Source organism: Scyliorhinus torazame, chromosome 22 (genome assembly GCF_047496885.1).
Source record: "Scyliorhinus torazame isolate Kashiwa2021f chromosome 22, sScyTor2.1, whole genome shotgun sequence".
NCBI lineage: Eukaryota > Metazoa > Chordata > Chondrichthyes > Carcharhiniformes > Scyliorhinidae > Scyliorhinus > Scyliorhinus torazame.
Window position 1 is genome coordinate 40,630,748 of NC_092728.1, and position 26,400 is coordinate 40,657,147.

A 26,400-nucleotide genomic window follows, 5' to 3' on the forward strand; every position below is an offset into this window, starting at 1 on the left:
GGAGGAACAGAGGGATCTTGGGGTCCACATACATAGATCCCTCAAAGTTGCCACCCAGGTTGAGAGGGTTGTTAAGAAGGCGTATGGTGTGTTGGCTTTCATTAACAGGGGGATTGAGTTTAAGAGCCGCGAGGTTTTGCTGCAGCTTTATAAAACCCTGGTTAGACCACACTTGGAATATTGTGTCCAGTTCTGGTCGCCTCATTACAGGAAGGATGTGGATGCTTTGGAGAGGGTGCAGAGGAGGTTTACCAGGATGCTGCCTGGAATGGAGGGCATGGCTTATGAAGAAAGGTTGGGGAAGCTAGGGCTTTTCTCACTGGAGCTAAGAAGGCAGAGAGGTGACTTGATAGAGGTGTACAAGGTGATGAGAGGCATGGATAGAATGGATAGCCAGAGATTTTTCCCCAGGGCAGAAATGGCTGTCACGAGGGGACATAATTTTAAGGTGATTGGAGGAAGGTATAGGGGAGATGTCAGAGGTAGGTTCTTTACACAGAGAGTGGTGGGTGTGGTGAATGCACTGCCAGCAGAGGTGGTGGAGTCAGAGTCATTAGGGACATTTAAGCGACTCTTAGACAGGCACATGGACAGCAGTAAATTGAAGGGGGTTCGGTTGATCTTCAATTAGGATAAATGGTTGGCACAACATCGAGGGCCGAAGGGCCTGTACTGTGCTGTACTGTTCTATGTTCTATCACGGCTGATCTCTTCCTCCACAACCCTTCACTCACGTCAGTCAAAACCTGTCCAACTCAGTCTTGAATATATTCAATGACGCAGCCCACACCACTCGCTTGGGAAGAGAATTCCAAACACAAAGGACCCTCAAGAACAAATTCCACCTCATCTCAGTCTTAAACGGGAGATTCCTTATTTCAGTTAGGAGATAAATTAAAAAGTCGGATCTCAAAAGGTAGTAATCTCAGGATTGCTACCAGTGGTGCAGCACGGTGACGCAGTGGGTTCGCCCTCTCGCCTCACGGTGCCGAGGTCCCAGGTTCGATCCCGGCTCTGGGTCACTGTCCGTGTGGAGTTTGCACATTCTCCCCGTGTTTGCGTGGGTTTCGCCCCCACAACCCAAAGATGTGCAGGGTAGGTGGATTGGCCACACTAAATTGCCCCTTAATTGGGAAAAATGAATTAGGCACTGCAAATTATTTTATTTTTTTATATGGATTGCTACCAGTGCCACATGCCAGTCCGTGTAGGAATGACAGGATAGACAGGATGAATGCGTGGCTTGAGAGATGGTGCAGGAGGGAGGGATTCAGATTTTTGGGACATTGGAACCAGTTCTGGGAGAGGTGGGACCATTACAAATCGGACAGTCTGCAGCTGGGCAGGACTGGAACAAATGTCCGAGGGGGGTTGTTTGCTAGCGCTGTTGGGGAGGGTTTAAATTAATGTGGCAGAGGGATGGCAGCCAATGCAGGAAGTTCGAGGGTAGTAAAGAGAAGGCAGAAGCAAAAGCTGGTAAGGAGAACAGTGGAAGGCAGAGAAACAGATTGAACTGCCGAGTAAGGCAGGGGGGTGGGAACCAGAGCAAAAAGGTCAGCGGGAGAAACTGAGGGAGAGCTACAGACTAAGGCCAGTAAGATTAAGAGGAAGAGCAGGCAGGGTGTGGTTGGTCAACACAGCGGGGTTTCAATGTGAGGAGTATTTCAGGTAAAACAGATTAACTTCGAGCTTGATTAGTACGTGGAATTATGATGTTGTTGCTATTACAGAAACTTGGTTGAAAGAGGGACAGGATTGGCAGCTAAATATTACAGGATGTAAATGCTGCAGACAGGATAGAGGGGGATGCAAAAGGGGTGGGGGAGTTGCATTATTGGTTAAGGAGAATATCACAGCTGTGCTGAGCGAGGCACCTTGGAGGGTTCAGGCAGCGAGGCAATCTGGGTAGAGGTCAGGAATAGGAAGGGTGCTGTCACAATGTTGGAGTCTACTACAGACCTCGTAACAGACAGGGGGAGATAGAGGAGCAGATATGCAGACAGATCTTGGAAAGATGCATAAACAACAGGGTTGTCGTGGTGGATGATTTTAACTTTCCCTATATTGACTGGGATACACTTACTGCTAAGAGACATGGATGGAGCAGAATCTGTAGGGAGCGTCCAGGAAAGTTTTTTGAAACAATATGGAAATAGCCCAACTCGGGAAGGGGCCATATTAGACCTGGTACTGGGAAATGAGCCCGGCCAAGTGATCATAAGAACATAAGAACTAGGAGCAGGAGTAGGCCATCTGGCCCCTCGAGCCTGCTCCGCCATTCAATGAGATCATGGCTGATCTTTTGTGGACTCAGCTCCACTTTCCGGCCCGAACACCATAACCCTTAATCCCTTTATTCTTCAAAAAACTATCTATCTTTATCTTAAAAACATTTAACGAAGGAGCCTCAACTGCTTCATTGGGCAGGGAATTCCATAGATTCACAACCCTTTGGGTGAAGAAGTTCTTCCTAAACTCAGTCCTAAATCTACTTCCCCTTATTTTGAGGCTATGCCCCCTAGTTCAGCTTTCACCCGCCAGTGGAAACAACCTGCCCGCATCTATCCTATCTATTCCCTTCATAATTTTATATGTTTCTAAAAGATCCCCCCGCATCCTTCTAAATTCCAACGAGTACAGTCACAGTCTACTCAACCTCTCCTCGTAATCCAACCCCTTCAGCTCTGGGATTAACCTAGGTCTACAAAATTATATTGGGCATAGACAGAGTGGATAGTCAGAGGCTTTTTCCAAGGGTATAGGGGTCAATTACTAGGGGGCATAGGTTTAAGGTCCGAGGGGCAAGGTTTTTTCCCCAGAGAGTAGTGGATGCCTGGAACTCGCTGCCGGAGGAGGTGGTGGAAGCAGGGACGATAGTGACATTTAAGGGGATCTTGACAAATACATGAATAGGATGGGAATAGAGGAAAACGGACCCAGGAAGTATAGAAGATTTTAGTTTAGACGGGCAGCATGGTCGGAACAGGCTTGGAGGGCCGAAGGGCCTGTTCCTGTGCTGTACTTTTCTTTGTTCTTAGTTAGTGAATCTCCTCTGTAGACCCTCCAGTGCCAGTACGTCCTTTCTCAAGTAAGGAGACCAAAACTGAACACAATACTCCAGGTGTGGCCTCACTAACACCTTATACAATTGCAGCATAATCTCCCTAGTCTTAAACTCCATCTCTCTAGCAATGAAGGACAAAATTCCATTTGCCTTCTTAATCACCTGTTGCACCTGTAAACCAATTTTTTGCAACGCAAGGATAATCCAGGGAACTACAGGCCGGTGAGCCTTACTTCAGTGGTAGGGAAATTACTGGAGAGAATTCTTCGAGACAGGATCTACTCCCATTTGGAAGCAAATGGACGTATGAGTGAGAGGCAGCATGGTTTTGTGAAGGGGAGGTCGTGTCTCACTAACTTGATAGAGTTTTTCGAGGAGGTCACTAAGATGATTGAGGCAGGTAGGGCAGTGGATGTTGTCTATATGGATTTCAGTAAGGCCTTTGACAAGGTCCCTCATGGTAGACTAGTACAAAAAGGTGACGTCACACGGGATCAGGGGTGAGCTGGCAAGGTGGATACAGAACTGGCTAGGTCATAGAAGGCAGAGAGTAAGAGCAATGGAAGGATCCTTTTCTAATTGGAGGGCTGTGACCAGTGGTGTTCCACAGGGATCAGTGCTGGGACCCTTGTTGTTTGTAGTATATATAAATGATTTGGAGGAAAATGTAACTGGTCTGATTAGTATGTTTGCTGACGACACAAAGGTTAGTGGAATTGCGGATAGCGATGAGGACTGTCAGAGGATACAGCAGGATTTAGATTGTTTGGAGACTTGGGCGGAGAGATGGCAGATGGAGTTTAATCCGGACAAATGTGAGGTAATACATTTTGGAAGGTCTAATGCAGGTAGGGAATATACAGTGAATGGTAGAACCCTCAAGAGTATTGACAGACAGAGAGATAGAGAGATCTAGGAGTACAGGTCCACAGGTCACTGAAAGGGGCAACACAGGTGGAGAAGGTAGTCAAGAAGACATACGGCATGCTTGCCTTCATTGGCCGGGGCATTGAGTATAAGAATTGGCAAGTCATGTTGCAGCTGTATAGAACCTTAATTAGGCCACACTGGAGTATAGTGTTCAATTCTGGTCGCCACACTACCAGAAGGATGTGGAGGATTTAGAGAGGTTACAGAAGAGATTTACCAGAATGTTGCCTGGTATGGAGGGCATTAGCTACGAGGAGCGGTTGAATAAACTTGGTTTGTTTGCACTGGAACGACGGAGGTTGAGGGGCGACCTGATAGAGGTCTACAAAATTATGAGGGGCATAGACAGAGTGGATAGTCAGAGGCTTTTCCCCAGGGTAGAAGGGGTCAATTACTAGGAGGCACAGGTTTAAGGTGAGAGGGGCAAGGTTTAGAGTAGATGTACGAGGCAAGTTTTTTTTACAGAGAGGATAGTGGGTGCCTGGAACTCGCTACCGGAGGAGGTGGTTGAAGTAGGAACGATAGTGACATTTAAGGGGCATCTTGACAAATACATGAATAGGATGGGAATAGAGGGATATGGACCCAGGAAGTGTAGAAGATTGTAGTTTAGTCGGGTAGCATGGTCGGCACGGGCTTGGAGGGCCGAAGGGCCTGTTCCTGTGCTGTACATTTCTTTGTTCTTTGTTCATGCACTAGCACACCCAGGTCTCTCTGCACAGCAGCATGTTTTAATATTTTATCATTTAAATAATAATCCCTTTTGATGTTATTCCTACCAAAATGGATAACCTCACATTTGTCAACATTGTATTCCATCTGCCAGACCCTAGCCCATTCACTTAGCCTATCCAAATCCCTCTGCAGACTTCCAGTATCCTCTGCACTTTTTGCTTTACCACTTATCTTAGTGTCGTCTGCAAACTTGGACACATTGCCCTTGGTCCCCAACTCCAAATCATCTATGTAAATTGTGAACAATTGTGGGCCCAACACTGATCCCTGAGGGACACCACTAGCTACTGATTGCCAACCAGAGAAACACCCATTAATCCGTACTCTTTGTTTTCTATTAATTAACCAATCCTCTATCCATGCACCTACTTTACCCTTAATGCCATGTATCTTTATCTTATGCAGCAACCTTTTGTGTGGCACCTTGTCAAAAGCTTTCTGGAAATCCAGATACACCACATCCATTGGCTCCCCGTTATCTACCGCACTGGTAATGTCCTCAAAAAATTCCACTAAATTAGTTTGGCACGACCTGCCCTTTAGGAACCCATGCTGCTTCTGCCCAATGGGACAATTTCCATCCAGATGCCTCGCTATTTCTTCCTTAATGATAGATTCCAGCATCTTCCCTCCGACAGGTGATCGAAGTTTCAGTAGGAGATCATTTTGGGAACAATGATCGTAATTCTGTAAGTTTTTAGCTGCTTATGGAAAAGGAAAAGAATAGTCCTCAGGTGAAGGTGTTAGACTGGGGGAGGCTAATTACAACAGCATTAGGCAGAATCTGGAGAGTGTCGACTGGGCGAGGCTGTTTGAGGGAAAATCAGCATCCGGCATGTGGGAGGCCTTCAAATGTCAGTTGATTAGAATTCAGGAACGGCATGTACCTGTGAGGACGAAAGATAAGCGTGGCAAGTACAGGGAACCCTGGGTAACGAGGGATATTATCAATCTTGTCGAAAAGAAAAAAGAAGCATTCGTAAGGTCTAAAAGACTTAGGACAGATGAAGCCCTTGAAGAATATAAAGCAAGTAGGAAGGAACTTAAGGTAGGAGTTAGGAAGGCTAATAGGGGTCATGAAATGTCATTGGCAAACAGGATTAAGGAAAATCCCATGGCGTTTTATACATATGTAAAGAGCAAGAGGGTAGCCAGAGAAAGGGTTGGGGTTAGCACAGTTGCTTCACGGCTCCAGGGTCCCAGGTTTGATTCCCAGCTTGGGTCACTGTCTGTGTCTTGTTCTCCCCATGTCTGCGTGGGTTTCCTCCGGGTGCTCCGGTTTCCTAACACAGTCCAAAGATGTGCGGGTCAGGTGGATTGGCCATGCAAAATTTCCCTTAGTGTCCAAAAAGGTTAAGTGGGGTTACTGGGTTACGGGGATAGGGTGGTGGTGTGGGCTTATGTAGGTTGCTCTTTCAAAGGATCGGTACAAACTCGATGTCCCGAATGGCCTCCTTCTGCTCTGTAAATTCTATAATTCAAGATATTGGAGGGAATCTATGTATGGAACCAGAGGAAATGGCAGAGATACTAAATGAATACTTTGCCTCAGCATTCACCAAAACGGAGGACTTGGTCGATGAGGAGTATAGGGTAGAGTGTATAGATAGGGTAGAGTGTGGAGGGTAGCACAAGTGGCTAGCATAGTTGCTTCACAGCGCCAGGATCCCAGGTTCAATTCCCCGCTGGGTCACTGTCTGGGGAGTCTGCACGTTCTCCCAGTGTCTTGCGTGGGTTTCCTCCGGGTGCTCCGGTTTCCTCCGACAGTCCAAAGATGTGCAGGTTAGGTGGATTGGCCATGATAAATTGCCCTTAGTGACCAAAAAGATTAGGAGGGGTTATTGGGCTACGGGGATAGGGTGGAAGTGAGAACTTAAGTGGGTCGGTGCAGACGCAATGGGCCAAATGGCCTCCTTCTGCACTCTATGTTCTATATTCTGAGTCATATTGATAATAATAAAGAGGTGGTGTTGGGCATCTTAAAAAGCATTAAAGTAGATAAGTCCCCAGGGCCTGATGGGATCTACCCCAGAATACTGCGGGAGGCAAGGGAGGACATTGCTGGGGTCTTGACAGTAATCTTTGTAACCTCATTGAAGGATCCAGTTGAAGTTCCAGAGGACTGGAGAGTAGCCAATGTTGTTTAAGAAGGGCAGCAGGGATAATCCAGGAAATTATAGGGCGGTGCGCCTAACGTCAGTGGTGGGGAACTTATTGGAAAAGATTCTAAAAGACAGGATTTACTCACATTTGGAAACAATTTGACTTATTAGTGACAGACAGCATGGTTTTGCGATCATGCTGGGAAGTCGTGCCACACGAATTTGATCGTGTTTTCCGAGGAAGTGACAAAGATGACAGAGGCGGGAAAGGCAGTATATGTTTTTTTTTATAACTTGAGAATATCCAATTCATTTTTTCCAATTAAAGTGCAATTTAGCGTGACCAATCCACCGACCCTGTTCATTTTTGGGTTGTGGGGGCGAAACCCATGCAAACACGGGGAGAATGTGAAAACTCCACAGGGACAATGACCCAGAGCCGGGATCGGACCTGGGACCTGAGGCAGCAGTGCTAACCACTGCGCCACCATGCTGACCTGGCAGTAGATGTTGTATACATGGACTTCAGTAAAGCCTTTGACAAGGTACCCCGTGGTAGACTGGTACAAAAGGTGAAGTCACATGGGGTCAGCGGAGAGCTGGCAAGTTGGATACAGAACTGGCTTTGGCACAGAAGACAGAGGGTAGCAGTAGAAGGATGCTTTTCTGATTGGAAGGCTGTGACTGGCGGTGTTCCACAGGGATCAGTTCTGGGGCCTTTGTTGTTTGTGGTGTATATAAATGATTTGGAAGAAAATGTAGCTGGTCTGATTAATAAGTTCGCAGACGACACAACAATTGGTGGAGTCTTGGGCAGAGAAATGGCAGGTGGAGTTTAATCTGGACAAGTGTGAGGTAATGCACTTTGGAAGGTCCAATGCATGTAGGAATTACATAATAAATGGTAGAACAAGGGCGGCACAGTGGTTAGCACTGCTGCCTCACAGCACCGAGGACCCTGGTTCGGTCCTGGCTCTGGGGCACTGTCTCTGTGGAGTTTGCACATTCTCCCCGTGTCTGCGTGGGTTTCGCCCCCACAACCCAAAGATGTGCAGGGTAGGTGGATTGGCCACGCTAAATTGCTCCTTAATTGGAGAAAATGAATTGGGTACTCTAAAGTTATAGAAAAAAAAAGAAAAATGAATAAATAAATAAATGGTAGAACTCTTGCAAGTACTGACAGGCAGAGAGATCTGGGCGTGCTTGTCCACCGATCACTGAAAGAGGCAATGCATGTGGATAAGGTGGTCAAGAAGGCATACTGCATGCTGGCCTTCATCGGTCGGACCATTGAATATAAAAATTGGCAAATCATGTTGCATCTGTACAAGACCATAGCTAGGCCTCACTTTGAATATTGTGTACAATTCTGGTTGCCACACTACCAGAAGGATGTGGATGCTTTGGAGAGGGTACAGAAGCAGTTTAGACCATAAGACCATAAGACATGGGAGCAGAATTAGGCCACTCGGCCCATCGAGTCTGCTCCACCATTCAATCATGGCTGATATTTTCTCATCCCCATTCTCCTGCCTTCTCCCCATAACCCCTGATTTCCTTATTAATCAAGAACTTATCTATCTCTGTCTTAAAGACACTCAGTAATTTGACCTCCACAGCCTTCTGCGGCAAAGAGTTCCACAGATTCACCACCCTCTGGCTGAAGAAATTCCTCCTCATCTCTGTTTTAAAGGATCATCCCTTTAGTCTGAGATGGTGTCCTCTGGTTCTAGTTTTTCCTACAAGTGGAAACATCCTCTCCACGTCCACTCTATCCAGGCATAGCAGTATCCTGTATGATTCAATAAGATCCCCCCCTCATCCTTCTAAACTCCAATGAGTAGAGACCCAGAATCCTCAACCGTTCCTCATAGACATAGGATGTTGCCTGGTATGGAAGGCATTAGCTAGGAGGACAGGTTAGTTAAACTCGGTCTGTTCTCACTGGAAAGGCAGAGATTGAGAGGCGATATGATAGAGGTCTACAAGATTATGAGTGGCATGGACAGAGTGGATAGTCAAATACTCTTTCCTCGGGTCGGAGTCAAGTACTAGGTTTAAAGAGTGTGGGGAAAAGTTTAGAACAGATGTGCGAGGGAACTTTTTTTTTTTTTTTTTTTTTAACACAGAGGGTGGTAAATATATGGAACGCGCTGCCAGGGGAGGTGGTGGGAGCAGGTACGATAGCAGCATTTAACAGGCATCTAGACAAAAATGAATAGGGTGGGAATGGAAGGATATGGACTGCCTAAGTGCGTACGGTTTTAGTTTAGGCAGGTACCCTGGTCGGCACAGGTTTGGAGGGCCGAAGGGCCTGTCCCTGTGCTGTATTGTTCTTTGTTCTAAACTGTTCTAGATTTCTCCACAATAGGAAACATCCTCTCAGAATCTGCCCTGTCGAATCTCTCAGTATTTTATAATTTTCAATCAATAAAAGTCTCCAATGAGTACGGGCCCCAGCCTGCTGAACCTTTCCCATAAAACAATCCCTTCATCCCAGGAATCAGCTTCGTGAACCTTCTCTGAACTGTTTCCAATGCGACTCCGTCCCTCCTCGGGTAAGGAGATCAGAATTGTACACAGTATCCAGATGTGGTCTCACCAATGCCAGTATAGTTGGAGCGAGACTTCCGACTTTTATACCTCATCCTCCCTTCCAATAAAGGCCAGCGTTCCTCAGCCTTTCTAATCACTTGCTCTATCTGCATATTGACTTTTTGTGATTCACACACAAGGACACCCAGATCTCTCCACTGCAACATTCTGAAAACTCTCGGGAGAGAGCGGGCAGTGGGATTAGTTTGAGATTGATACAGGGCTATGGGGAGAGAGCAGGGCAGTGGGGTTAGATTGGGATTGATACAGGGCTATGGGGAGGGCAGAAAGAGTGGGGCAGCAGGATTAATTTGGGATTGATACTGGGCTATGGGGAGAGAGCAGGGCAGTGGGATTAGTTTGGGACTGATACAGGGCTATGGGAGAGAGCGGGGCAGTGGGATCAGTTTGGGATTGATACAGGGCTATGGGGAGAGAGCGGGCAGTGGGCTTAGTTTGGGATTGATACAGGGCTATGGGAAGAGAGTGGGGCAGTGGGATTAGTTTGGGATCGATACAGGGCTATGGGGAGAGAGGAGGGCGTAGTGGGATTAGTTTGAGCCTGATACAGGGTTTATGGGAAGAGAGCGGGGCAGTGGGATTAGTTTGAGATTGATACAGGGCTATGGGAAGAGAGCGGGGCAGTGGGCTTAGTTTGGGATTGATACAGAGCTATAGGGAGAGAGTGGGGCAGTGGGATTAGTTTGAGATTGATACAGGGCTATGGGAGGAGAGCGGGGCAGTGGGATTAGTTTGGGATTGATACAGGGCTATGGGGAGAGAGCGGGGCAGTGGGATTAGTTGGGGATTGATACAGGTATAGGGGGAGAGAGTGGGGCAGTGGGATTAGTTTGGGATTGATACAGGGCGATGGGGAGAGCGGGGCAGTGGATTTAGTTTGGGATTAATACAAGGCTATGGGGGGGACAAAAAGAGTAGGGCTGTGGGATTATTTAAGGAATGATGAAGGGCTATCGGGAGAATGAAGCAGTGGGATTAGTTTGGGATTGATACAGGGCAATGGGAAGAGTGCGGGGCAGTGGGATTAGTTTGGGATTGATGCAGGGCTATGGGGAGAGAGCAGGGCAGTGGGATTAGTTTGGGATTGATACAGGGCTATGGTAAGAGTGTGGGGCAGTCGGATTAGTTTGGGATTGATACAGGGCTATGGGGAGAGAGCGGGGCAGTGGGATTAGTTTGGGATTGATACGGGGCAGTGGGATTAGTTTGGGATTGATACAGGGCTATGGTAAGAGAGTGGGGCAGTCGGATTAGTTTGGGATTGATACAGGGCTATGGGGAGAGAGTGGGCAGTGGGATTAGTTTGGGATTAATAAAAGTCTAGGGGAAGAGAGCGGGGCAGTGGATTTAGTTTGGGATTGATACAGGTCTCGGGGCAAAGAGTGGGGCAGTGGGATTAGTTTGGAATTGATGCAGGGCTATGGGGAGAGCGGGGCAGTGGATTTAGTTTGGGATTGATACAGGTCTAGGGGGGAAGAGAGCAGGGCAGTGGGATTAGTTTGGGATTGATACAGGGCTATGGGCAGAGAGTGGGGCAGTGGGAGTAGTTTGGGATTGATACAGGGCTATGGGGAGAGAGTGGGGCAGTGGGATTAGTTTGAGATTGATACAGGTCTAGGGGGAGAGAGCAGGGCAGTAGGATTAGTTTGGGATTGATACAGGGCTATGGGGAGAGAGTGGGGCAGTGGGATTAGTTTGAGATTGATACAGGGCTATGGGGAGAGAGCGGGACAGTGGGATTAGTTTGGGATTGATACAGGTCTAGGAGGAGAGAGCACTGCAGTGGGATTAGTTTGGGATTGACACAGGGTTATGGGGAGTGAGAGGGGCAATGGGATTAGTTTGAGATGGATACAGGGCTATGGGGAGAGTGGGGCAGTGGGATTAGTTTGAGATTGATACAGGTCTAGGGGGAGAGCAGGGCAGTGGGATTAGTTTGGGATTGATACAGGGCTATGGCAAGAGAGCGAGGCAGTGGGATTATTTGGGGAATGATACAGGGCTATGGGGAGAGAGCAGGTCAGTGGGATTAGTTTGGGATTGCTACAGGGCTATGGGGTGAGAGCGGGGCAGTGGGATTAGTTTGAGATTGATACAGGGCTAGGGGAGGAGAGCAGGGCAGTGGGGTTAGTTTGGGATTGATACAGGGCTATGGGGAGGGCAGAAAGAGTGGGACAGCAGGATTAATTTGGGATTGATACTGGGCTATGGGGAGAGAGCACGGCAGTGGGATTAGTTTGGGACTGATACAGGGCTATGGGAGAGAGCGGGGCAGTGGGATTAGTTTGGGATTGATACAGGGCTATGGGGAGAGAGCGGGCAGTGGGCTTAGTTTGGGATTGATACAGGGCTATGGGAAGAGAGTGGGGCAGTGGGATTAGTTTGGGATCGATACAGGGCTATGGGGAGAGAGCAGGGCGTAGTGGGATTAGTTGGGGATTGATACAGGTATAGGGGGAGAGAGTGGGGCAGTGGGATTAGTTTGGGATTGATACAGGGCTATGGGGAGAGCGGGGCAGTGGATTTAGTTTGGGATTAATACAAGACTATAGGGGGGGACAAAAAGAGTAGGGCTGTGGGATTATTTAAGGAATGATGAAGGGCTATCGGGAGAATGAAGCAGTGGGATTAGTTTGGGATTGATACAGGGCAATGGGAAGAGTGCGGTGCAGTGGGATTAGTTTGGGATTGATACAGGGCTATGGGAAGAGCGTGGGGCAGTGGGATTAGTTTGGGATTGATACAGCGCTATGGGGAGAGAGTGGGGCAGTGGGATTAGTTTGAGATTGATGCAGGGCTATGGGGAGAGAGCAGGGCAGTGGGATTAGTTTGGGATTGATACAGGGCTATGGTAAGAGAGCGGGGCAGTGGGATTAGTTTGGGATTGATACAGGGCTATGGTAAGAGAGTGGGGCAGTCGGATTAGTTTGGGATTGATACAGGGCAATGGGAAGTGTGCGGGCAGTGGGATTAGTTTGGGATTGATACAGCGCTATGGGGAGAGAGTGGGGCAGTGGGGTTAGTTTGAGATTGATGCAGGGCTATGGGGAGAGAGCAGGGCAGTGGGATTAGTTTGGGATTGATACAGGGCTATGGTAAGAGTGTGGGGCAGTCGGATTAGTTTTGGATTGATACAGGGCTATGGGGAGAGAGCAGGGCAGTGGGATTAGTTTGCGATTGATACAGGGCTATGGGGAGAGAGTGGGGCAGTGGGATTAGTTTGGTATTGATACAGGGCTATGGGGAGAGAGCGGGGCAGTGGGATTAGTTTGGGATTGATACGGGGCAGTGGGGAGAGAGTGGGCAGTGGGATTAGTTTGGGATTGATACAGGTCTCGGGGCAAAGAGTGGGGCAGTGGTATTAGTTTGGAATTGATGCAGGGCTATGGGGAGAGCGGGGCAGTGGATTTAGTTTGTGATTGATACAGGTCTAGGGGGGAAGAGAGCAGGGCAGTGGGATTAGTTTGGGATTGATACAGGGCTATGGGGAGAGAGCAGGGCGTAGTGGGATTAGTTGGGGATTGATACAGGTATAGGGGGAGAGAGTGGGGCAGTGGGATTAGTTTGGGATTGATACAGGGCTATGGGGAGAGCGGGGCAGTGGATTTAGTTTGGGATTCATACAAGACTATGGGGGGGGGACAAAAAGAGTAGGGCTGTGGGATTATTTAAGGAATGATGAAGGGCTATCGGGAGAATGAAGCAGTGGGATTAGTTTGGGATTGATACAGGGCAATGGGAAGAGTGCGGGGCAGTGGGATTAGTTTGGGATTGATACAGGGCTATGGGAAGAGCGTGGGGCAGTGGGATTAGTTTGGGATTGATACAGCGCTATGGGGAGAGAGTGGGGCAGTGGGATTAGTTTGAGATTGATGCAGGGCTATGGGGAGAGAGCAGGGCAGTGGGATTAGTTTGGGATTGATACAGGGCTATGGTAGAGAGTGGGGCAGTCGGATTAGTTTGGGATTGATACAGGGCAATGGGAAGAGTGCGGGCAGTGGGATTAGTTTGGGATTGATACAGCGCTATGGGGAGAGAGTGGGGCAGTGGGGTTAGTTTGAGATTGATGCAGGGCTATGGGGAGAGAGCAGGGCAGTGGGATTAGTTTGGGATTGATACAGGGCTATGGTAAGAGTGTGGGGCAGTCGGATTAGTTTTGGATTGATACAGGGCTATGGGGAGAGAGCAGGGCAGTGGGATTAGTTTGGGATTGATACAGGGCTATGGGGAGAGAGTGGGGCAGTGGGATTAGTTTTGTATTGATACAGGGCTATGGGGAGAGAGCGGGGCAGTGGGATTAGTTTGGGATTGATACAGGTCTCGGGGCAAAGAGTGGGGCAGTGGGATTAGTTTGGAATTGATGCAGGGCTATGGGGAGAGCGGGGCAGTGGATTTAGTTTGTGATTGATACAGGTCTAGGGGGGAAGAGAGCAGGGCAGTGGGATTAGTTTGGGATTGATACAGGGCTATGGGCAGAGAGTGGGGCAGTGGGAGTAGTTTGGGATTGATACAGGGCTATGGGGAGAGAGTGGGGCAGTGGGATTAGTTTGAGATTGATACAGGTCTAGGGGGAGAGAGCAGGGCAGTGGGATTAGTTTGGGATTGATACAGGGCTATGGGGAGAGAGTGGGGCAGTGGGATTAGTTTGAGATTGATACAGGGCTATGGGGAGAGAGCTGGACAGTGGGATTAGTTTGGGATTGATACAGGTCTAGGGTGAGAGAGCAGGGCAATGGGATTAGTTTGCGATTGATACAGGGCTATGGGGAGAGAGCGGGGCATTGGGCTTAGTTTGGGATTGATACAGGGCTATGGGAAGAGAGTGGGGCAGTGGGATTAGTTTGGGATCGATACAGGGCTATGGGGAGAGAGCAGGGCGTAGTGGGATTAGTTTGAGCCTGATACAGGGTTTATGGGAAGAGAGCGGGGCAGTGGGCTTAGTTTGGGATTGATACAGAGCTATGGGGAGAGAGTGGGGCAGTGGGATTAGTTTGAGATTGATACAGGGCTATGGGAGGAGAGCGGGGCAGTGGGATTAGTTTGGGATTGATACAGGGCTAGGGGGAGAGAGTGGGGCAGTGGGATTAGTTTGGGATTGATACAGGGCTATGGGGAGAGCGGGGCAGTGGATTTAGTTTGGGATTAATACAAGGCTATGGGGGGGGACAAAAAGAGTAGGGCTGTGGGATTATTTAAGGAATGATGAAGGGCTATCGGGAGAATGAAGCAGTGGGATTAGTTTGGGATTGATACAACGCTATGGGGAGAGAGTGGGGCAGTGGGATTAGTTTGAGATTGATGCAGGGCTATGGGGAGAGAGCAGGGCAGTGGGATTAGTTTGGGATTGATACAGGGCTATGGTAAGAGAGTGGGGCAGTCGGATTAGTTTGGGATTGATACAGGGCAATGGGAAGAGTGCGGGGCAGTGGGATTAGTTTGGGATTGATACAGCGCTATGGGGAGAGAGTGGGGCAGTGGGGTTAGTTTGAGATTGATGCAGGGCTATGGGGAGAGAGCAGGGCAGTGGGATTAGTTTGGGATTGATACAGGGCTATGGGGAGAGAGCAAGGCAGTGGGATTAGTTTGGGATTGATACAGGGCTATGGGGAGAGAGTGGGGCAGTGTGATTAGTTTGGTATTGATACGGGGCAGTGGGATTAGTTTGGGATTGATACAGGGCTATGGGGAGAGAGTGGGCAGTGGGATTAGTTTGGGATTAATAAAAGTCTAGGGGGAAGAGAGCGGGGCAGTGGATTTAGTTTGGGATTGATACAGGTCTCGGGGCAAAGAGTGGGGCAGTGGGATTAGTTTGGAATTGATGCAAGGCTATGGGGAGAGCGGGGCAGTGGATTTAGTTTGGGATTGATACAGGTCTAGGGGGGAAGAGAGCAGGGCAGTGGGATTAGTTTGGGATTGATACAGGGCTATGGGCAGAGAGTGGGGCAGTGGGAGTAGTTTGGGATTGATACAGGGCTATGGGGAGAGAGTGGGGCAGTGGGATTAGTTTGAGATTGATACAGGTCGAGGGGGAGAGAGCAGGGCAGTGGGATTAGTTTGGGATTGATACAGGGCTATGGGGAGAGAGTGGGGCAGTGGGATTAGTTTGAGATTGATACAGGGCTATGGGGAGAGAGCGGGACAGTGGGATTAGTTTGGGATTGATACAGGTCTAGGGGGAGAGAGCAGGGCAATGGGATTAGTTTGCGATTGATACAGGGCTCTGGGGAGAGAGCGGGGCAGTGGGATTAGTTTGGGATTGATACAGGTCTAGGAGGAGAGAGCACTGCAGTGGGATTAGTTTGGGATTGACACAGGGCTATGGGGAGAGAGTGGGGCAATGGGATTAGTTTGAGATTGATACAGGGCTATGGGGAGAGTGGGGCAGTGGGATTAGTTTGAGATTGATACAGGTCTAGGGCGAGAGCAGGGCAGTGGGATTAGTTTGGGATTGATACAGAGCTATGGGGAGAGAGTGGGGCAGTGGGATTAGTTTGAGATTGATACAGGGCTATGGGAGGAGAGCGGGGCAGTGGGATTAGTTTGGGATTGATACAGGGCTATGGGGAGAGAGCGGGGCAGTGGGATTAGTTGGGGATTGATACAGGTATAGGGGGAGAGCAGGGCAGTGGGATTAGTTTGGGATTGATACAGGGCTATGGCAAGAGAGCGAGGCAGTGGGATTATTTGGGGAATGATACAGGGCTATGGGGAGAGAGCAGGTCAGTGGGATTAGTTTGAGATTGATACAGGGCTATGGGGAGAGAGTGGGGCAGTGGGATTAGTTTGGGATTGATACAGGTCTAGGGGGGAAGAGAGCAGGGCAGTGGGATTAGTTTGGGATTGATCCAGGGCTATGGGCAGAGAGTGGGGCAGTGGGATTAGTTTGAGATTGATACAGGTCTAGGGGGAGAGAGCAGGGCAGTGGGATTAGTTTGGGATTGATACAGGGCTATGGGGAGAGAGCGGGGCAGTGGGATTAGTTTGGGATTGATACAGGTCTAGGAGGAGAGAGCGGGGCAGTGGGATTAGTTTGGGATTGATCCAGGGCTATGGGAAGAGAGGTCAGTGGGGTTAGTTTGGGATTGATCCAGGGCTATGGGGAGAGAGGTCAGTGGGATTAGTTTGGGATTGATACAGGGGCGAGGGGAGAGAGCAGGGCAGTGGGACAAGTTTTGGATTAATACAGGGCTACAGGGAGTCAGCGGGCAGTGAGATTAGTTTGGGAATGGATCAGGGCTATGGGGCGAATGTTGGGGGAAACGAGATTAGCTTCGGGATTGTTACAGGGCTATGTGGAGAGATGAGGAAGTGCAATAAAGTTGGGGCTGAAACGGAACTGTGGATATTGATACAGGGCTATGGGGAGCAAGGGGGGCAGTGGTATTAGACTGGGATTGATAAAAGTCTATGGAGAAGAGAGTGGGGCAATGAGATTTGTTTGGGAATGATACAGGTCTCTGGGGAGAAAGTGGGGCAGTGACATTAGATTGGGATTGATATTGGGAAATGGGAGAGAGCGGGCAGTGGCGTTAGTTTGGGATTGATACAGGGCTATGGGGTGAGGGTGAGGCAGTGAAATTAAATTGGGATTGATACTGGGATATGGGGAGAAAGTGGGGCAGTGGGATTAATTAAGGATTAATACCGGGCTATGCGGAGAGAGCAGAGCACTGCGATTAGTTTGGGATTGATACAGAGCTGAGGAGAGAGTGGGGTAGTGGGATTGGTTTGGGATTGATACAGGGCTATGGGGAGAGAGTGGGGCAGTGGGATTAGTTTGGGATTGATACAGGGCTATGGGGAGAGTGGTGCAGTGGGATTGATACCAGGCTACGGGGAGAGAGTAGAGCAGAGGTATTAGTTTGGGATTGATACAGGGCTATGGGGGGAGAGCAGGGCAGTGGGATTAATTTACGATTGATACTGGGCTATGGGAGAGAGCGGGACAGGGGGATTAGTTTGGGATTGATACAGGGCTATGAGAGAAAGTGGGGCAGTGGGATTAGTGTCAGGTGAGAGTATCTTTCAGAAATGGGTGTTTATCAAATAACTGCAGAAATGTCAGTGTATGGGTGGAGCTGGGTTGTCTGACTTTCACTTTCGTTTTGAGCTCGGAGCTGCAGTCTGTGTTAAGTTTCGTTTTCAGATTTGGAGAGCTGTATTCAAAGCAAGCAGATATGTAAAATGATCTTTCTCGCTACAAGCTAAAGAATGTCTTCAGCTCATTGATGATTTCAAAGTAATACCGTTTCTGTAGTGAATTGAAACCTGCTGTCTTTGTTTAAAAAGATTTTAACTTATGGATGTTGTTTGGGAAATTATTAAGGGTTATCTATAGAGTATTCTATCTGTGGAGTTACGTGTGTTTGGTAGTTGATAAACTGTTTACTGTGTGTTTATAAAATGTTAACTGGATTCATAGAATAAACATTGCTTTGTTTTAAAAACACTTCTTAGATCTCTGTTACATCACACCTGTAAAGTGGGCCCTTGTGTTTCATATAACCAAAATCTATTAACAGTTGTGGGTCACGTGAACTACATGATATACTTTGGGGTTCTCTAAACCCTGGCCCATAATATTAGTTTGGGATTGATACAGGGCTATGGGAGAGAGTGGGGCATTGGGATTAGTACAGGACTATGGGAGAGAGTGGGGCAATGGGATTAGTTTGGGATTGATGCAGGGCTATGGGGAGAGAGTGGGGCAGTGGGATTAGTTTGAGATTGATACAGGGCTATAGGGAGTGAGTGGGGCAGTGGGATTAGTTTGGGATTGATACAGGACTATGGGGAATGAGTGGGGCAGTGGGATTAGTTTGGGATTGATACAGGGCTATAGGGAGTGAGCGGGGCAGTGGGATTAGTTTGGGTTTGATACAGGGCTATAGCGAGTGAGTGGGGCAGTGGACTTGCCAGGGGCCAGTGAGCAGGGTCGTGGGTGGTGTGTCTGTGCTGTAAACTCAGACCTCACCTGCTTTGAGATATCTCTGCCCCTCCAATGCAAGAGACTCAATGACTTGGAGCCGCGGATCTGCATTCGCTTTTCTCTCTTGCACTCGCAGCTCCCTGCCAATTTCAGCAGGTTTGCACTCGCCCTGCTTCTGTGGGCTGCCATCCAGCTCTGTCCGCGTCTCAGGAATGTTCATGGATCTGATCCTCAGGGGTGACTTCGCCCGATCCCCATGACCCCGATATACATCTGACTTCGGACAGTGATGTATCATCACTGGCTGCGTCCGCTTCAACACACTGGATCCTCTCGAGCATGGCTGCTGTCCATTCCTCCTCCCTGGGTCAGTCTTATTTCTCTTCCACACTGTAACACATCAACAGAGCTGGGTTTACACAAGGCAGCACTGAGATTCACCAAACATCACAGGTCACAATTACTGAGAGACATGACAACTCAACACCTTGCAGCTCAGTCTCAGAAACTGCAGCTTTCTATATTCATTCATGGGATGTGGGCATCACTGGCTCGGCCAGCATTTATGGCCCATCACTAATTGCCCTCGAGAAGGTGGTGAGAAACCTTCCTGAGCTGTAGTCCATAGGTGCAGGTACACCCTCCGTGCTGTTAGGGAAGGAGTTCTAGGATTTTGACCCAGTGACAGTGAAGGAACGGCGATATATTTCTAAGTCAGGGTAGTGAGTAATTTGGAGGGTAACATCCAGGATGTGGGGTTCCCGGGTATCTGCTCCTCTTGTCCTTTTAAATGGTAGTGGTCGTGGGTTTGGAAGGTGCTGCTTAAGGAGCCTTGGCAAGTTCCTGCAGTGCATCTTGGAGAAGGTTAACAGGGCTGTCACTGTGCATGGATGGAGTGAAGGTTTGTGGAAGGGGAGCAAATCAAGTGGGCTGCTTTGGCCTGGATGGTGTCAAGCTTCTGGAGTGTTGTTGAAGCTGCACATATCCAGGCAAGTGGAAAGTGTTCATGATATTCCTGGCATGTGCCTTGTAGGTGGTTGATAGGGTTTGAGGAGGTGGGCGGGCGGGGGGGGAAAGAGGTCTGGAGGGGAGTTACTCGCCGCAGATTTGCTAGCCTCTGACCTGCTCTGGTAGCCATAGTATATAATGGCTAGTCCAATTCAGTTTTTGGTTAATGTTAACCCCCAAGTTGTTGATAGTGGGGGATTCAGTGATGGTAACGCCATTGAATGTCAAGGGGTGATGTTTTGATTCTCTCTTATTGGGATGTTCATTGCCTAGCACTGGTGTGGCATGAACGTTACTTGCCACTGGTCAGCCCAAACCTGGATATTGTCCAGGTCTTGCTGCATTTGGACATTAACTGCTTAAGTATCCCTGGAGTCGCAAACAGAACTGAACAAGAGAACATCCCCACTTCTAACCTTATTGATGGTGGGAAGGTCACTGATGAAGCAGCAGTGGCAGTGTTCAGCACTGCTGCCCCCACAGTGCCAGGGACCCGGGTTTGACTCTCGAGTGACTGTCTATGTGGAGTTTGGAGTTTGCACTTTGCGTGGGTTTCATCCGGGTGCTCCGGTTTCCTCCAAAGATGAGCAAGTTAGGTGGATTAGCCATGGTCAATGGTTAACCCCGTCAATGGGTTACGGGGATAAGATGGGGGAAGTGGGCCTCTGTAGAATCCTCTTTTGGAGGGTCAGTGCTGACTCGATGATCCGAATGGATTGTAGGAATTCCATGGGGCTGAGGATGATTGATTTTCAATAACCAGAACCATCTATTGTCCTTTGTGCCAGGTATGACACCTATCAGTGAAGAATTTCCCCCTGATTGCCAATGACTCCGGTTGACAATAATAATCTTTATAGTCACAAGTAGGCTTAGGTTGCAATGAGGTTACTGTGAAAATCCCCCAGTCGCCACATTCCGGCACCTCTTCAGGTACACAGATGGGAGATTTCAGAATGTCCAATTCACTTAACAAGCACGTCTTTCGGGACTTGTGGGAGGAAACCGGAGCACCCGGAGGAAACCCACGCAGACACGGGGAGAACGTGCAGACTCCGCATAGACAGAGACCCAAGCCGGGCAGCGAATCGGGGACCCTGGCACTGTAAAGCCACAATGCTAACTATAGTGCTACCGTAGTTTGCTAGGGCTCCCTGATGCCACACTTGGTCAAATGCAGCTAGATCAGGTACAGCACGGGGTTAGATACATAGTAAAGTTCCCTCTACACTGTCCCCATCAAACACTCCCAGGACAGGTACAGCACAGGGTTACATACAGAGTAAAGCTCCCTCTACACTATCCCCATCAAACAGTCTCAGGACAGGTACAGCACGGGGCTAGATATAGAGTAAAGCTCCCTCTACACTGTCCCCATCAAATTCTCCCAGGATAGGTACAGCACAGGGTTACATACAGAGTAAAGCTCCCTCTACACTATCCCCATCAAACAGTCTCAGGACAGGTACAGCACGGGGCTAGATATAGAGTAAAGCTCCCTCTACACTGTCCCCATCAAATTCTCCCAGGATAGGTACAGCACAGGGTTAGATACAGAGAAAAGCTCCCTCTACACTGTCCCCATCAAACACTCCAGGAAAGGTACTGCATGCGGGTGAAGGGTTGGCATGGGGGTGAGAGGTGGGCAGGAGGCTAAGGGGGGCCAGGATGCTACAGGGGGGCAGGTGGGTAAGGGGGGCAGGTGGGTAAGGGGGGCAGGTGGGCAAGGGGGGCAGGGGGGCAGGGGGCAAGGGGGGGCAGGGGGCATGAGGGGCGGGGGCCATGCGGGTAAGGGGGGCATGCGGGTAAGGGGGCATGCGGGTAAGGGGGCATGCGGGTAAGGGGGCATGCGGGTAAGGGGGCATGCGGGTAAGGGGGCATGCGGGTAAGGGGGCATGCGGGTAAGGGGGCATGCGGGTAAGGGGGCATGCGGGTAAGGGGGCATGCGGGTAAGGGGGCATGCGGGTAAGGGGGCATGCGGGTAAGGGGGCATGCGGGTAAGGGGGGCATGCGGGTAAGGGGGGCATGCGGGTAAGGGGGGCATGCGGGTAAGGGGGGCATGCGGGTAAGGGGGGCATGCGGGTAAGGGGGGCATGCGGGTAAGGGGGGCATGCGGGTAAGGGGGGCATGCGGGTAAGGGGGGCATGCGGGTAAGGGGGGCATGCGGGTAAGGGGGGCATGCGGGTAAGGGGGCATGCGGGTAAGGGGGCATGCGGGTAAGGGGGGCATGCGGGTAAGGGGGGCATGCGGGTAAGGGGGGCATGCGGGTAAGGGGGGCATGCGGGTAAGGGGGGCATGCGGGTAAGGGGGGCATGCGGGTAAGGGGGGCATGCGGGTAAGGGGGGCATGCGGGTAAGGGGGGCATGCGGGTAAGGGGGGCATGCGGGTAAGGGGGGCATGCGGGTAAGGGGGGCATGCGGGTAAGGGGGGCATGCGGGTAAGGGGGGCATGCGGGTAAGGGGGGCATGCGGGTAAGGGGGGCATGCGGGTAAGGGGGGCATGCGGGTAAGGGGGGCATGCGGGTAAGGGGGGCATGCGGGTAAGGGGGGCATGCGGGTAAGGGGGGCATGCGGGTAAGGGGGGCATGCGGGTAAGGGGGGCATGCGGGTAAGGGGGGCATGCGGGTAAGGGGGGCATGCGGGTAAGGGGGCATGCGGGTAAGGGGGGCATGCGGGTAAGGGGGCATGGGGGCATGCAGGTAAGGGGTATGGGGGTATGCGGGTAAGGGGGGCATGAGGGTAAGGGGGTCGTTCGGTCCCTCACTCCCCCCTCCCTTCACTCACCCTCTCGGTGTTTGTCAGCCTCTCCGCTGTGGCCCGGGTAGCGGTTGTTCCCGGGGCTGAGCAGGGATGAGCGGAGTCCGGACACGAAGCTGTGGAAGGTGAGATACCCGGAGGCCGGTGCCACTCTCCGCAGGCACTGCAGCACCCCCGGGGGTAGTGCCCGGCCAGAGCCGTCCTGCCAGCGGGACTCGATCTCCAGGATGTGAACCGAACCCCTCCGCTCATCGTCCAGGATATCGAACAGGGTCCGGAGACTGTGCAGGAAACCCCGGGGCAGCTCCGGGGGGAGAGGCCCAGTCCCGGGCTCCGCCTGCCCAGCGCCCGGGACCAGCAGCTCCATCAACCCACGGCCGCTCCCCCTATCCCCCCTATCCCCCCTCACACCCCCCTATCCCCCCTCACACCCCCCTATCCCCCCTCACACCCCCTATCCCCCCTCACACCCCCCTATCCCCCCTCACACTCTTACCCCTCACTCCCCCTGTCTGGGGGGTCTCTCTCTTACCCCTCACTCCCCCTGTCTGGGGATCTCGCTCTTACCCCTCACTCCCCCTGTCTGGGGGGCCTCTCTCTTACCCCTCACTCCCCCTGTCTGGGGGGTCTCTCTCTTACCCCTCACTCCCCCTGTCTGGGGGGTCTCTCTCTTACCCCTCACTCCCCCTGTCTGGGGGTCTCTCTCTTACCCCTCACTCCCCCTGTCTGGGGTGGTCTCTCTCTTACCCCTCACTCCCCCTGTCTGGGGGGTCTCTCTCTTACCCCTCACTCCCCCTGTCTGGGGGGTCTCTCTCTTACCCCTCACTCCCCCTGTCTGGGGGTCTCTCTCTTACCCCTCACTCCTCCTGTCTGGGGGTCTCTCTCTTACCCCTCACTCCCCCTGTCTGGGGGGTCTCTCTCTTACCCCTCACTCCCCCTATGTCGTTCACACATTTTTCATTCAGTTTCCGGTTAGTTTCACTTTGTAACAAAAACCTTTCCCGCCTCGGCCACCTCCCCTCTGATTGGCTGCTGAGCTAAATCGTGCAATGTGATTGGTGGAACCTAAATTAAAAAATCGATTCCGTGTTTGTCGTGAAAGAGGCAAAAAGAAGCTGGACAAGAAGCAGTCCCCCCCCCCCCCCCCGGTCCCCAAGCGCCGCCCCGGTCAGCTCAGCTCAGCTCAGCTCCCAGCCCCGGTCAGCTCAGCTCAGCTCCCAGCCCCGGTCAGCTCAGCTCCCTGCACAGCTCAGCCCAGACCGACAGACGGGCTCCGGGGGGATTGACTCGGGACCCCTGGGATTGGGGAGGGGTAAAATGAAGCACGGTATCTGTTTCAGATCACAATCCAACAACTTTGCTGAAAATTGCACAGCTGGAAGTTGGACAAGGCTAGGGCATGGCTCCACAGTGATGCCTCTTGTGGTCAAATAGCACTCCAACACACACATGGAGATTGCCTGCGTGCCCGCCCCCTCATTGTGCAAGGCAACAAAATGCCACAGCAAGGTCTCCTACCTTCAGGAGGGGTGGGGGTTTTAATAATAATCGTTATTAGTGTCACAAGTAGGCTTACATTAACACTGCAGTGAAGTTATTGTGAATTTGAGTGAGGTAACCACAAGGACCGGAGCTTATCCTCCTCTTCCCTCTCTACTGTGCTCTCTGATGTTTGTACGCTGTTCCCTGGAGCTGGAGATGCCCTGGAATGAGCCTTTCCTGGGAGGCCACCTTCACAAACAAACAGACCTTTCATTTGGGAGGTGTGTTGGCTGCCAGATGAAGCTCTGAGAATTACTTCAGTCCATAAAACCACAAACACAAACATGGACATCGGCCCAGTACAGAATGGAACTCTGTATCTTCCTCCACTCCATCCTGTGAACCTGCAGCGGGAAGCTGCAAACATACTCCTCATCATCACAGCCACCATCCTGGCAGCTCAGTTAAACTGAGCTGTGTAAAGCAGAATGTCACAGATTCAATTCCTGCTCTGTGGTTCATGACTAATTTTCAACTTTCGAACCCAATCTTACTGAAATCACCAGCCGTTTCAGTGCACTTCTACATGCGCTGCACTGTCAGAAGGTCCAGTCTAACACTGAGGGAGCGCTGCGCTGTCAGAAGGTCCAGTCTAACACTGAGGGAGCGCTGCGCTGTCAGAACGTCCAGTCTAACACCGAGGGAGTGCTGTACTGTCAGAAGGTCCAGTCTAACATTGAGGGAGTGCTGCACTGTCAGAAGGTCCAGTCTAACATTGAGGGAGTGCTGCACTGTCAGGGGTCCAGTCTAACACTGAGGGAGTGCTGCACTGTCAGAGGTCCAGTCTAACACTGAGGGAGTGCTGCACTGTCAGGAGGTCCAGTCTAACACTGAGGGAGTGATGCACTTCAGAGGTGCTTTCGCTCACCTGAGACCTCATCTGCCCTCTCGTGGCTGTGTGATATCTACGCCACTACTTCCACAAAGAGCAGGACAGTCCTTTCTGAAGTCCTACCCAATATTTATCCCCTGGCCAACATCTACTAAAATCTGATCACTATCACATGACTGTGTCGGGACCTTGCTGCGCAAATTGATCTTTCAAAATTGGTTCATGGGATGTGGATGTCACTGGCCAGGTCAGCAGCTATTGTCCATCCCTAGTTGCCCTTGAGAAGGTGGTGGCTCTTATGGTTGCTCTTCTTGAACTGCTGCAGTTTTTGTGTTGTGTTTCTTATCTTACAACCCTTCAGAAGTAAAGAACTTTGAGATGCCATTAGGCAGTGAAAGGGGCTATAAACATTTATTGCCACATGTACCAAGGTGCAGTGAAAAGTATTGTTCAGTGTATAAGTTAAGAGCCCATGGTGTTAAGGGTAAGATCCTTGCATGAATAGAGGATTGGCTGACTGGCAGAAGGCAGAGAGTGGGGATAAAGGGGTCTTTTTCAGGATGGCAGCCGGTGGCTAGTGGTGTATCTCAGGGGTCGGCGCTGGGACCACAACTTTTCACAGTATACATTAATGATCTGGAAGAAGGTACTGAAGGCACTGTTGCTACGTTTGCAGATGATACAAAGATCTGTAGAGGGACAGGTAGTATTGAGGAAGCAAGGGGGCTGCAGAAGGATTTGGACAAGCTAGGAGAGTGGGCAATGAAGTGGCAAATGAAATACAATGTGGAAAAGTGTGAGCTTATGCACTTTGGAAGGAGAAATGAAGGCACAGACTATTTTCTAAATGGGGAAATGCTTAGGAAATCAGAAACACAAAAGGACTTGGGAGTCCTTGTTCATGATTCTCTTAAGGTTAACGTCCAAACTCTTCCTATCTTCTTTTATATTACTAGCTAGCTTGCACTCATATTTCATCTTCTCCCCTTTTATTGCTTTTTTAGTTGTCCTCTGCATGCGTTTTAAGGCTTTCCAATCTTCTGGCTTCCCACTAATCCTTGCCATTTTGTATGCTTTTTCTTTTGCTTTTATGCTGTCCTTGACTTCCTCGTCAGCCATGGATGCCTTGTCCTCCCCTGTTTCCTCCTCCTTGGGATGAATTTCTGTTGTGCCTCCCGAATAACTCCCCAAAACTCCTGCCATTGCTGTTCCACTGTCTCCCCTACTAGGCTCCTTTTCCAATCAACTCTGGCCAGCTCCTCCCTCATAGAACATAGAACGTACAGTGCAGAAGGAGGCTATTCGGCCCATCGAGTCTGCATCGACCCACTTAATCCCTCACTTTCACCCCATCCCCATAACCCAATAACCCCTCCTAACCTTTTATTTTTGGACACTAAGGGCAATTTGGCATGGCCAATCCACCTAAACTGCACGTCTTTGGACTGTGGGAGGAAACCGGAGCACCCGGAGGAAACCCACGCAGACACGGGGAGAACATGCAGACTCCTCACAGACAGCGACCCAGCGGGGAATCGAACCTGGCGCTGTGAAGCCACAATGCTAGCTACTTGTGCTACCGTGCTGCCCTTTGTAGTTACCGTTATTTAATTGTAATACTGTTACATCTGATTCCAGCTTCTCCCTCTCAAACTGCAGGGTAAATTCTATCATATTGTGGTCACGGCTCCCTAAGGGTTCCTTCACCTTCACAAAGATGATTGATGCAGGGCGGGCAGTGGATGTTGGCTATATGGACTTCAGTAAGGCCTTTGACAAGGTCCCTCATGACAGACTGGTACAAAAGGTGAAGTCACACGGGATCAGGGGTGAGCTGGCAAGATGGATACAGAACTGGCAAGATCATAGAAGGCAGAGAGTAGCAA

At 50.3% G+C, this 26,400-nt stretch overlaps 1 protein-coding gene across 2 annotated transcripts in view; it reads right to left on the bottom strand.

Annotated features, from left to right (window-relative positions):
• sapcd2 (suppressor APC domain containing 2) overlaps window positions 1–22,527 on the bottom strand; it is a 48,735-nt gene extending 26,208 nt beyond the window's left edge. For both annotated transcript variants that reach the window (XM_072488089.1, XM_072488088.1), the window contains exons 1-2: window positions 22,168–22,527; window positions 18,422–18,766 (exon numbers count right to left, since the gene is read on the bottom strand). In XM_072488089.1, the coding sequence (XP_072344190.1) occupies window positions 18,422–18,766; window positions 22,168–22,507 (685 nt within the window). In that variant the 5' untranslated portion in view covers window positions 22,508–22,527. The remainder of the gene's footprint in view (window positions 1–18,421; window positions 18,767–22,167) is intronic.
• Window positions 22,528–26,400: the final 3,873 nt, after the last annotated feature.